At 36.2% G+C, this 13,233-nt stretch overlaps 1 protein-coding gene across 1 annotated transcript in view; it reads left to right on the top strand.

Moving 5' to 3' along the window:
- MIPEP (mitochondrial intermediate peptidase) overlaps window positions 1-12,022 on the top strand; it is a 64,413-nt gene extending 52,391 nt beyond the window's left edge. Inside the window, exons 17-19 of the mRNA XM_062514668.1 lie at window positions 4,137-4,258; window positions 5,040-5,113; window positions 11,900-12,022. Of these exons, the coding sequence (XP_062370652.1) occupies window positions 4,137-4,258; window positions 5,040-5,113; window positions 11,900-11,994 (291 nt within the window). The 3' untranslated portion in view covers window positions 11,995-12,022. The remainder of the gene's footprint in view (window positions 1-4,136; window positions 4,259-5,039; window positions 5,114-11,899) is intronic.
- The last annotated feature ends 1,211 nt before the right edge of the window (window positions 12,023-13,233 follow it).

Here is a 13,233-nt window from a genome sequence, read left to right as displayed (position 1 = left end):
GATGGAAGGTGTAGTAAATTATTCAGATTTCTCCTAAAGCAGTAATCCTATCCTCTCAAAAGATAACAGGATAAATATTTCTGTCCTCTACTATAAAGGAAGCCTATGTGACTAGTTTGGGCAAGACACATAGTTTAAGGTAGCTAAAGTAAAGTGAACTGAATCTTACCCTAAGAATGTATTCTACAAGGACTTTTTTAAAAGTCCTGATAAGGTGTGAGAATACAAAATTATCAGTAAGGTATTTTTGTTTTCACATGATGGGGTGGAAAGTCATTGCACATGGAATTTTGGAAATGCTTCAGACATGGTTATAAGAAAAGATTGATAATGTTGGTGGAAAAAAAAGCCTGTTTAATAGCAGTAGTGGATCAGTCACACACCTTTATTGCAGTCTGTTGTGCTGAATAAAAAGCAGGCATGAACATGACCTGTGGATGGCATATTATCATAACCCATGGGCTATGCTATAAAATGCACTGTTTTATAAACTCCTGGAATGGGTTCATGGAACTTTTTGAAGTAAGCGATTACTCAGAGTCTTCATTAACTTTCTAGCTGCTTACCAAAATATAACATTTAATAAGGAGACTGCTCTAGTTCTAAGTGTCTAGCCTTTACCCTGTCCAAAAGGGAATTTGATATGTCTTTTTTAAATTTTTAATGAAGAAATGACTCCTTGTTGGAAATAACACAAAAAAATCAAGTTATAGCTAAATTTCTTAAAATGGAGAAATGGAGTTTAATGGTACAAGGTCAATCATTTTGTTTTAAGTACATTTACAGTGATGGGGCAGCGTCTTTTTGTTCATCATAGAATTTTTTAATGGAGCAGTAGCCTATATATTCTTGTGGCTTTTGAACATTTTATTGCCTAGATCATAATCTCCTCTGTATAAAGTAGGAGGAGAGGGAGAGGGTTTTTTTCTGTGGGCAGGTAGCTCCTTGTGAATTAGGGTAGAGGACATATGTTTTAATGTTTAAATATATTTTTATAGGAGGTGGCTAAGTCTAGTCCTGAAAAGTTAATTGTTAGGACAGCATAGAATCAGAAAATGTTCTTGAATAGTATAATGGATTCTGGGTAATATTGAAGATTGGGAGTTCCTGATCAGGAGCGTTGTATGAGGACTGGGACAAAAGTAGTGACTGGAAATGATGACATGCTGGAGTTATTCATGCTCTAGAGTGGGGAAAATCTGTACAAATTAAAAAAAAAAAAATATTAAATATAGGCTTCAAATTTCAGTGGGGAATAGCAATGTTTGAGTTCGGTTTTCCTTTACTGCTGTTTGCAGTGGGAAAACTGTTTTAGTTGCAGTTTGACTTGTCCTCCATTTCTGTTTCTTATTTTAGATATTGTCTTGTTCCGAATAATTTTTTTAATTTTCCACTTCATCATATTTGCAAACTTCCCCAGATGCGGGAGGGAGATGAGCAGTGTCATTTCTTGGTCTTTCTTTATCCTTTTCTCTCTAGAAAGGAAGCAATGTGAAGTTTGTTAGTAAAGCTTAGTAGCAAAGACAAGGTCAAACAAAATTGAGCAGAGGGTACTGGGGCCTGTTTTAGGTTCAGACTTTGAAATCAAGCTTTTTGTCCTGGACAGATTGCTGAGAAGTTATTCTTCTCTCCTTGCTTGATTGTGATACAGAGTTTCAACAAACCAGATAAATTGAATAGTTGATCAACCTGGAAGAGCAGATGAGCTGATTTAGGTGCAGATCATTAAATGCCAAGAGTATTTGAGTGAACAATGTAATCTGAGGTTTCAAAGAAGACATACTGTCTTAGTTAGAGCTTATATGATTATCAAAGTAATTTCTTTCTGATGGGAGAGGTAGAAATAGCCTTCACTATGCCAAACACCTGGAAATTATTTTTGTTTGTACCCTAAAACCCATTTTTGAGTATATGAAACCAATTCATCAGTAAAGTTTTCCGCATTACAGAGAGAGTAGAAACTTCCAATCATAACTTTAAAAATTTATTATAAAAGAAACTGACATATTTTCCTGCTCAGTCTTCTAAAAATGTAGTGTCTCTGCTGTGTTTCAAAATGTGCTTTTAGTTTAATGATTATGGTTATAATTAAGGGACTAGTTAGAAAAACTATAGCTATAAAGTATAAGCATGGCAACCAAAATATCTTTCAAAGCAAAGCAGAGACTCTGTTGTCCAAGCTGGATGTTGAAACACATTTGCATTACAATGAGATACAGTACAGTGCTTTACCTTAAAAATAGAGAAAAAAAGCTAATAATTTTAAAGAATTTGTACCATGCATCAAGACCCATAGGAAAATCTAAGACTGGAGATGTTTTTTTCATTTCATTTAGCATTGCTATTCCTGCTTTAGTTGCGTAGCTCAATTCCTCACCCATGGCAAATTCCATTTGTTTTGGGCACCTGTCTTAGGGTGGAGGTAGCCATCTTGTAAAAAGCAGCTTTTGAATGGCTGAACTACAGCTTTGAGAGCTTCTTTTTTAATTTGTAGGTGTTGCTTAGCAAAGGTAGCTAGCTAGCAAATTGTTTCTCATCAGCTGTTCAAAGTAATTTAGATTATGAGGGACCATTTGCTCCCTTTTATTTTAAGGAAAAAAGAATAAGCAAAAGCCAAATACTTACTTTTTCCACCCTTTCAGTTGGTCAGTTTTGTAGAATGCACACATCTTTTTGGGCAGTGGGGAATAAGATAATAATCAGAACTCTCTTGAATAAAGAAGCACAGTTTATTTCAGCTGTAAAAAACAAGGAGTTTGTTAATTACAGTGTGCTAAAGAATTGCAAAGAAAAATAGTTTTGGAAAGTTACATACGTCCTTTCACTTTTTTGTTTGGCTTTATCAGAATTTCAGTCATTGACTGTAGGATAAGAACAAGCATCTCAGAGCCCATGGATTTAAATTTAAAACATCTGTTATGCTACATTGTTGCTTATTTTTTAGTTCATCTTTGAAACTCTGTTTTTTAATAGCATCTGCAAAAACCATGACAAGAGACATATCACAGGAATGTTAAGTGTTTTGAATTTGCATAGGAGGACAAATAAGATAGGGCACTTGTTTCTCTCTGGAGTTTCCTCAGAGCCAGGCGGGTAAAGGAAGTTTCATACTTTTTCCTTTATGCAGTCATCCATTCTCATTTCAAAAACTATGCCTGAATCTGTTGGGGAACAGCATTTCAGTTTGGAAATTCTTGCCTTTACACATCACACTGGAGAGGTGATGAAATCTTCATTCCAGGAGAATTTAGACAGAGCCCTGAAAAATCTCTTCAAAGCTGGCTTTGCTTTGAGTCAGGGTTGGACCAGATGACTTTGGGAAGTCTGTCACAATTTAAATTACTCTGTTGCAGTCAGTGAAATAAAAATAAAAAAGCATTTTGATTTCTGTGAAGATAAGGCTGATAATTCTGATTTTCTTTTCTAAGAAAACATAAGGAAACAGTCAACACTAAGCAGCATTAAAAAATAAGTCTGTCATCACTTGAATGAGTCACTAGGCAAAGTAATACATAATGAATAGCAATATAATTGTGGATGATAATCTGCTGCATATATATGCATTTAAAAATGTGCAGACAAATCTGTGAATTATGGCTTTGCATGTGGATGGAACTTGTGTACCTCTAAGATTGTTGCCACATGGATAGCTGTATTTTTAATAGCATTAAGCACCAGTCACTGTTACCATTTTGTTTCTGACAAAAGTTATAAATTGAACTTTTCCAAGGGTGATACTGTACTTATCCACATGGAAAATTATAAAATATCGTGTTACTTGTAACAAGGTAATTGTAGGTTTTGTTCAAGACCAGTAGAACTACACAGCTATTATCAAATATGAGTAATTTATTTTACTGCTTGATTTTCTCCCCTTCTGACTCTCTTTATATATAGTTTCAATCCTGATGATCAGTGTGTTGGATATACAGAATTTAGGTTGAAAAATGCTTCTTCTGATAAAGGATTGTTCATTCTGGGATTTATTTCTGGTGGCTGTTTTTTTCTTTATTTTTTTTTCCTTTTTGTTTATCATGAATAAAGTATCAGATTTCTTCCATCATCATAAGAAAATGTTGAACAATATAAAGAATTTAAAAGATAAGATGGGGTTTGGGTTTTTTTCCTTCTTACAGGCTTGGCAGCTGCGATTCAGTCACCTCGTGGGCTACGGTGCCAAATACTACTCCTACCTCATGTCCAGGGCTGTTGCCTCTATGGTGTGGAAACAGTGTTTTGCTCAGAATCCCTTTGATAGGTAAAAACACCAAAATGTTACATAGAATTAAATTCTAGTTGCTTATGGAAAACATGAAACAAATTAGGTTGGGCTTTTTTGATGCAAATTAGTTTGCAGTGTTTTTTTTTTTTATTTTAAGAGGCCTGCAAAGCAGGAAATAACAGTGTGTGTGTATATATATATATATATATATATGTACATACACACTTTGGGACATGCTCATTGGTGCAAAAAAAAAAATTGTGTCAGTGTTTTAAAAGACAGGTGTGTCAGTTGGGAGGCACTGAAATCCCTATTTAGATGTAATTAGAGAGCTTGAAATTCATAGATGCCTAATTGCTTGTAATTTTCTCTTGAAATCAAAGCAACTGTGGATATTAAACTAGTTTCATGTCACCAACTTCAAAGCTTAGTGTAGCTCTCCTACTCATTTTGCTTTGCAAAATTAAGAAGCAAATTGGGAGGTCACAAATTGTAAGCATTCTTATACATTTGCTGAATGTTCAGGACATTGTAACAGAGCAACTTTTCCATTTGGCACAATGAAGCCTGAAATGTTCACAAATTAACTTCTATAAGTGCCAGCACATGCTCACATGTGTAAAATTTGTCTAGTTCAGTTCCTCATAGTGGGATTTTAAATGTAATTTGAATTTGAGGAGTCAACATGGTATTGTTTTGGGGTGGAAAATTTCATTTGGTTTCCGTCTTTGAGTTCTGTAGAGATACTAGAAGCAAACCTGAGCGAAGGCTGGACAGGTTGTGTTTGCAGATGGCTCTAACACTTGTGTTTCTCCAGGGCAATGGGGGAGCGCTATCGTAGAGAGATGCTGGCACACGGCGGTGGAAAGGAGCCCATGCTGATGGTGCAAGGTAGGAAATGAATTGTAACTGTTTTGTACCCCTGTGAAAGGAAGGAACTTCAACTTAACTGCATTTCCCGAGTTGGTATTTTTAGTTTGATTATGATGTTCACTGGATTTGTGAAAGAAAAATTTAAGTGGACTGGTCATCACCTTTGATTCATGGTCAGTAGAACTCCTTGTGGCATACGGAGTACACACAGATAGCTGGGCTGAAGTGTTGGAAAGGTTTGTATTACAAGGCTGTCTAAAGAGTTCAGAATAAACTTGAAGGAAGATAGATTACGTCATTTCTTGGATACAATAAAGCAGTAACTTTTCTATACTTGGAATCCATAACATTTCTGGTTATTTTGTATAGGAGAAATTGAACTAGTTTTGGCCACATCATTTCAGCATCATCGAAGTATCTTTGGCTATATCAGTACTTTGAGTGTACATTTTCATGAAATGCAGCTCTGACAACTGTAATAAAAAACCACAGTTCATTATTCATTTCACTACTATATTTGCCTTTTGAATCTGGAAAATAACTTCTAAAAAGCATTCATACCCATAACTTACTCTGTGTGTTCATACCTTAAAAAATAATGCCAGGAAAATGAAACAGCTTTGAGAAACTGCTGACTTTATCTCAAATCTATAAAATCAGAATAAAGACTTTCCTGTGTAATGTTGTAGAATTCAAACAAAATTTTTTTTTTTCTGTTCCTAAGATGAGCATTTGCTAAGTTCTGGCACATCTTTCAATTTTCTCTGAAATTCTTAGCATTAAGATTGAATATGAACTCACTGGCCTCCGTTCACTTCATTTTAGCTGACTGGAACAAGTGGGAGATTTTTTTTCTACAGATAAGGAATACAGTGGTAACATGTCTGTGTTTCGTCATGAGATTGGCACAGTTTCATGTCTGGAACGTTTCAGTTCTTTGACCCATCTGTTTATATTTGAGGCCATGGCCTCTGCTCTCCTTAGACTCATCATACATTAAGCAACTATGTATTTTTTAGGTTGTTTATTTACATTTCTGATCTACAGGATTACTTTTCATTCAGTATGACTTCCCAAAGTTACTTCTCTGTACTGTTCTTGAAGAGTTTGTGTCTGTAACCTTGAAAAACTGTAGCCCAGAACTGTGAATTAAGAAGTTGCAGGACAAGAATTTGCATCTTTACAAGCATATCTAATTTTTACATTCTAAGTCCTAGAGTGGAGAAAGAAAAAACGTTTTTAAACACCAGATATGCTTATGATCTCTTTCTGGGATATATTCTTTATTTTACTGAACATGGAATTTTCCTGCAGTGTCCTGGAGACTATGTTGAAGTTGTTGGCAGTGTGCTTCCTTGAATCAAGTACTGTTTGAATGATGTTACAAAATTCATCTGTGGAAGGTCTTACAAAATATCTATGGAAGTAAAACTGGCTTTCCCCATTGCATGTGATAGTATCTTATGGGAGACAGTGTCAAAGGGTTCACTGAAGTCTAAGGAGGTGATGTGCACTGTTCTCCCCTTTTCTGCCAGGCCAGTTATTTCATCATATAAGGTTATCAAGTTATTTAAGCATGACATGCCTTTGATGAATCTGTAGTGACTGTTCCTGATTTCTTTTTTTTTGCTGTTCATGAGTCTGAAAATGGTTTCCAGGATTAGATTGTCGAGCACCTTCCTACGGACTGAGGTGAGACTGGTCACCTCAGTTCCTTGGGTTCTGCTTCTTGCTCCTTCTGAAGATAGATGTGACTTTTGCTTTTTGCTAGTCTTTTGGTACATCTCCTATTTTAACAGATTACTGAGAGTCACCTTGCAATGCCATCTGCCACCTCTGTTAGCACTCAGAAGTGCATCCCACCAGGGCCCATGGGCTTGTTTTGGCCCAGTTTTCTAAAGTGTACCATGATCTGATTTTCTTCCATTAGAGGTACATCATCCTTGCATCAGAGTGTCTCCCTGGCCACTTCTATATTCTGAATTTCACTTTTACACTCTTTATACAGAAATCCTAACTGATATTCAAGATCATAAAAATAACCAGTATTCATCAGCAGATTCTTTGTCTGTGCACATCATGATGTTCATTTGTACACAGTAGAAGTAGTTAAGTAAAAAACTTAACAAACATGCTTGAATGACTTCCTGAAGAATGAAATCAGGGTGACTCAGGTGTTTTGAGAACACAATAACTTGATTGCTGATTTGGGATTATTGGAAGCTAAATCATAGATTACACCTGATGAAAAAAGTTGTATTTGTACCTAATCGGTCTGTATTAATTACAAAAAAAAGAGACTTTATGGAGAAAAGTAGGAACAGTTCAGACTGTTTAGGTTCAATGTGCTTCTGATTCCTCTTGCTGCTTTTTTTTTTTATTATCTGTATTCCAGACTACTTGATTTCCATCTCTTGTTGGTTTCCATCAGTTGCAAAACTGCGCTCCCATAGCAAATAATGAAACATACCAAATTAAGGACAGATTCCACCAAACTTTAAAGCTTGTTGATTTTACTGCTCTTCAGAGAAACATTCTGCACTCACTAGCACCCTATTTCAAAAAGTTCTTTGGGTTGTTATTTCAGGTGGTTTTTTTTATATGGGCTTACACGTCTGGTTTTCGGATGCACATCTGCAGCCTCACCCTTGAAGTGCTTCCATACCTCATTAGGAAGTTAGCCATGTTCATTGGCTGTTTGATAGCAGGTTATTTCATGAGCACATTTCATTTATGTACTTTCTTTGTTATGATTTTCTTCTCAGAAGCTATCTGTTGTTTTTCTTTTGTGTTTGGATATGACCCTAGCTTTTCATCTTTCTCCAGCATGATTCCATAGATGTACTGATTAGGAAAGATAAAGGATCTGACCTGTGGAGTTACTGACAAGGTTCCTGTTTGAGCTAGTCTTTAATTAGGAAACACAGAATACTTTTTGTTGTTGTTGTTGCTGTTTGCATTTGATTCTCTTCGTATATGTTTCCTTTAAAAAAATCAAAATAATTGAGTTTTTTTAAAATTTTTAAAACATTTTCTGAAGTGACTCTCTTTATCTTACCCCTTTGATAGTCAATGAAATACAGAAGTAGTCACAAATATGGATATCAGGACCAATTGAAAATGGGTGGACAATATCGTGTCTGAGAGGCTTATTTTCTTTTCATTTTGCCTTAGAGAAAAAATACATTTTGAGAAGAACTTGATTCCTCTGTCATTTTGAGTTGACTAGTTGGCTCTTGCAGATTTTCTCCGTCCTAGGACTACGTGATATTAGAGATTCCAAATTCCTTTAAAGTTATATAACCCAGGTGTCCCTTCCAGGTCCAGTTGTGTGCTGGTTGCAGGTCTGAACAGGATTCAGGTGTGCACCATTCCTCCCTCTCTCCCTTGGCACTCGCTGGCTGGAAAGAAATCCAGATGCATAGGCAGAAAGTGAATTGCTGTGTGAAAACTACTGGGTTGGATGTTTTGGGAACTGAGAGCATGGAACATATCCTGGAGTGCCCTTCTCCTGCAGCCTTGGTGCAGTCACATTGCCCTTGGGGCTTCTGAAGAAGTCCTTGTGCAAAATGCGTGTGAGGTTGTGTTGGTGCTTTGTTGATGCCGTATTCCATTGCAGACAGTCGTACTCAGCTCTGTGCTTACATGGTAACCAAACCAACTGGCTGTGTAAATAAACACCCATTTGCTCCAATGCTGTTTGAAAATTTGCTTTTCCATGCCTCTGACTGTACTTCATGGGGTAATTATAATTTGAAGAGGCTTCAAAAATCTTCAGATAATGATTGTACATCTCTTTGAAAGTGTAACAAATATCCCTAAATCCTAGAAGGTGATGTGAACCGGCAACATATGTTAGCTCGAACTCCATGGACCCAAAATAATTAGTATTCCAGGGGGGCAGAGGCCAAATTTTGCCACAGGCTTTATTCTTCTCTCAGTTTTCAGTGATTGTAGGTTATAGCTAACCATCTCTCAAAAGGGTGTGGTTAACCACAGTGCTGTAATGTGAAAGAAACTTCAAAGCAGCGAAGATAAGCTATGCAGTTGCCTTAGGCTTGGGAGAGACTGAACTGAAATAGGAGTTTGGCTGAACACATTAAAATACACTCCTAAATCTGAAAACTGCATCCATCAGACCTTGTGGACATCTTACTAAATCATCTAGAATGAAGTGCTGAGTACTTACAATATATCAAAGCTGATCTTGCTTTGATATATTTTAATGGGGCTTGAAGAGAGACATGACCACTCTTTAGCACATCAATGTAGAGTAAGAGGTTAAAACACCATCATTGCCTGTTTCTTTTGGAACTGTCTACTCTAAAATCTGTAGCTATTTATTTAATGAAGGCATCATTATTTCACTACACTAAGAGTTCTTTACCAATGACCTCAGTTACTCTTTGTCCCTTCTTTGCAAAAGAGAAGTCTGTTGGTGTCTGCTTTTGATGTCAGTGTTGGGAAAATGGGAATGCAACCAACCACTAATGCAAGAAATCTGAAATCTGTTTTTGTTATCAAAAGCTGGAACTACTGGATAGGAGGTCATTTGATATCATTGTTGCCAGAATGATTTTGGAATCTCCTATTAAAACCTGGTTTTAATAAATAAATACAATTTGCAACAAGTTTGGAGTGGCATTTGGTAAGACTGTATTCAGCTGCACTAAAATACATCCAAGTATACTGTAGTTAATTATACTTCTCTTATTCATTTTGTAATATCCAGGGTTGGAATGTTTTTGTTATGATTTGCCATTTTTATGTAAGAGGGGAAATTAAATCTGCTTGAAGATAATCCCAGCTTCAGTTTCTTCTCTTCTGCCTATCATTATACTATTGGCTCTTCTTTTGTTGCAGTGTATTGATAATTGGCAGAATAATTGTTAGTGTGTCAAAGAATTGGCTGAGCATCATCCGGACTGGCTGTTTTTTTGCAAGTCAGTATTGGAAGGGGAGCTTTATATAATGGGGCTCTGGGGGGGTGGTTTTGTCTATTATGGCCATCTTTATGTACCATCCATGCAGCATTTTAGTCATGTCTCCATACTAGTATCTGGTAGAAAGGGAATGACTGTACATGTTCCAGTGGGTTGCCATCCCTGTCACCTTCTTAAGGCACTCTCTCCTGTTCCGTGAATACTACGGGAAAATATGAGTTTAACTGGAATTTTTCCAAGGCTGTTAGGGAGCAAATATGCATGTTCCCCAGCCAGGAACCCAAGAGAAGAAGTCTGCAAGAGGCCATGGCTCTCTGGGGAGTTGAGATCAGTAGCAGGGTATCTGCACACATCTGTTTCTCAACCCAGCACAGAGCTAGCCATTTTTCACTGTGAACTACAAGTAATTCCACCATGATTTTTCTAACATTAGAGTAGATGACAAGTTTACCAAGTACTTGGAAATATTAATTCTGTTCTCTTTAATTTTAAAATAGCTTGATGCAAACTTCATTTAACATCATTTCAGTCAATCTATAAATAGTGAGAGATTTGTTTTCCTTTTAGTGCATGCTGTTAATTTCCTGAGCCATGGCAGTTTGTGTTGACACTTATAACATGTCTTTAAATCAGATTGAAATGGAATTCTGTAAGGTCTTAGCAAGAAAATTCTTTTTGGTTGCTCGCACCAGTTTACTTTGAGCTGGTCTGTTTCCTGATGGGTTTTGAAACATTGTGTTATAGTAAAAGATTATAGTCTTTAAGCAGCATGCAATTATAATTTCCACCAAAAGCAAATATTGTTGAGGATGTGAAAGAATATAAATTTATATAAATTTATGTTCAGTAGGTACACTGATCAGAAAGGTTAGAACAAGGTTATATTTACATTGACAGATATCAGAAAGAAGCGATAGCTTCAAAGAAATACAAATATTAAATTTTACATTATTTGGCAGTTGTGTGCTTTTTGGTTTGTTTTTCTTTGTGCTTTTTTTTCCTGGTATAAGTTATGCAGTAAATTTTCATGTGTAATCTTGAAAATGTTAATAACAGTGAAAAGAGCTGTATGCGATGTTAGGTGCAAAGAAAAATCTGAAAATAATTTAAAGGATATATTCTCATGTCATCTAAAAATTGGGATTCTGGAGAAGAAGGGGTAAAATTTTTAGCCTCTGTCTTTATAGAATTACCTGACAAAGTACTTGGGCATGATTCTAATGCTAATTCATTATGCTGATTTTCTTGTCTGTTATCATGTAGCCAAGTGCTACAGCTAACAAGTGCAGTAATTTAAATTCTTAAGAAAAGGTAAGCCCTAGTACTGTAAAAAAAGCAACACTAAAACTGCAATGTATTGAAAATGCTTTTGTTTATGTTTTTTGCCTTGTCAAAAATTTCAGATACAGCTGTACTTTAAATGCTAAATTAAATGGTTCTATGGTATGTAATGCTTTGAGAAAATACATTTTTTCTGGTTTGGTTGGAACTAAGACTTAGCAGATAAGGATTTAGCTATCTGCTCAATCACTAATTTATTTCAGTCATTTAGGAATGACTGAGTCTGTGGTTGCATTGCTTTAAAACAGATATAATTCCCTGCTTAAACAACATCGTAATGACAAAAACCAGTTAACAGTCTTGAAAACTGTCAATTCTGTGAAAATGTGTAACAACTATCTTGAAGAAATTAAACAATCCCTCTACACTATAGCTGCACTTTTTTCTTCACATAGAAATCTGATAGCTGTTTCTGTTGTATAGTGACATTAAAAATGAGTTAGCAGTAAATGTTATCACTGACGAAGCTGTCAAACTGACAGTATCCTGATGAAGACTCTCTTGTCTTGCCTTTTTATAGGTATGCTTCAGAAATCCCCTTCAGTTGAAGATTTTGTGGATGCCCTTGTTTCAGACTTAGACCATGACTTTGAAACATTTATCATGGACTCATAACAACAGAATTAATTTCTTATATGGAAGATTGCATATGTCTTCATAATTGTGGATAAAATATTTTTGTGACTGGTTTTGCTTTTAGAGTTTGACTGTTCATGTTGGTGGAACGGTAATAAATACTTTCATTGGATCACGTGGTTTTATTTATGAGGATGACTGGTTTCCATTGCATAGGAGCTTAAGCATGGAATTTGAGATAACAAATCCTCTATCATGTACTGTTAGGAAATGTGATCTTGTTGGAAGAGAGTAAATGGGAATTGAACTCATCTTCAGGGTGACTGAAGGGGTATGAAAGGTCTTTTGGTTCATGCATTGATTCACTAATGGGTTTACCTCTTGATGTCATGGTTTAGAACTGTTCATACAGGTCTTTCTCATGTGTTCATGAATTTTCTTTATTTAATCATATTTCTTGTAGGAGTCCTGCATTGGGGAAGAGCAAATTGTGTTTGAAACAAAGGGAAAATTGGAAATAAAGAAGTGAAAAACTAGGAGCTGTATTTGAGATAGGGAAGAGAGAGATGGGAGAAGTAAATCTGTGGTCCTACTGGTCTGTAATGGAAAACTTTAGGTGAGGAGGAAAGAGATATGTTGCAACATGTGAGGGAGACAAAGGAGCAAAATAGGTACCCTACAGATGGTCTGGTCCCTGCATGTTCACACAGAGTTTCCTTTTAATGATGAGTGGACAAGTTTGGGGAACTGTTTAAAGAACAGGAGGGTGGGTAAACACTACCTTTTTGGAGGGGAAACAAAAGAATTCAAAACAAGTATTTTTTCCAGGATAGACTGGAGCAGTTTGGTAAGGTTGCACATTATATAGTGGATGATGAACAAATGGAATGTTATCGGTGGGTTTTTGTTTTTCTCTCTAAGTAAATGATAAAATGGTATTTCAGGGTGTTTTGGGGGGGGGGGGGGGGGAAGGGAGAAAAAAGGAAGAAAACTGGTGATTTTTTTTCTGTAGAAATGGCCTTGCTTAGAGGTCCTCTGTAGGTTGCTGTAAAAAGTATTTTAAGTGCTGAGTGTTCTGCTCAGCAGAAGTGCAGTGATAGAAGCAAGAGAGGAACAGAATCAAAGCTGAGAGATGAGGCCAAATAGCTGAGATAGAAGCAAGTAAAGGTAAAAGAACCCAGCCAGAAAAAGTGGATGCTTGGGAAAGGATAAACAAGAGTGAGAGCTGATTGGATGATTTGCCCTCTTTTTAGCAGAATCTGTCCAAAAGCATGTTGT

Source organism: Cinclus cinclus, chromosome 2 (genome assembly GCF_963662255.1).
Source record: "Cinclus cinclus chromosome 2, bCinCin1.1, whole genome shotgun sequence".
Classification (NCBI taxonomy): Eukaryota; Metazoa; Chordata; class Aves; order Passeriformes; family Cinclidae; genus Cinclus; species Cinclus cinclus.
The sequence above is the reverse complement of the archived record's forward strand: the minus strand, read 5'-3'. Positions and strand labels throughout refer to the sequence as shown.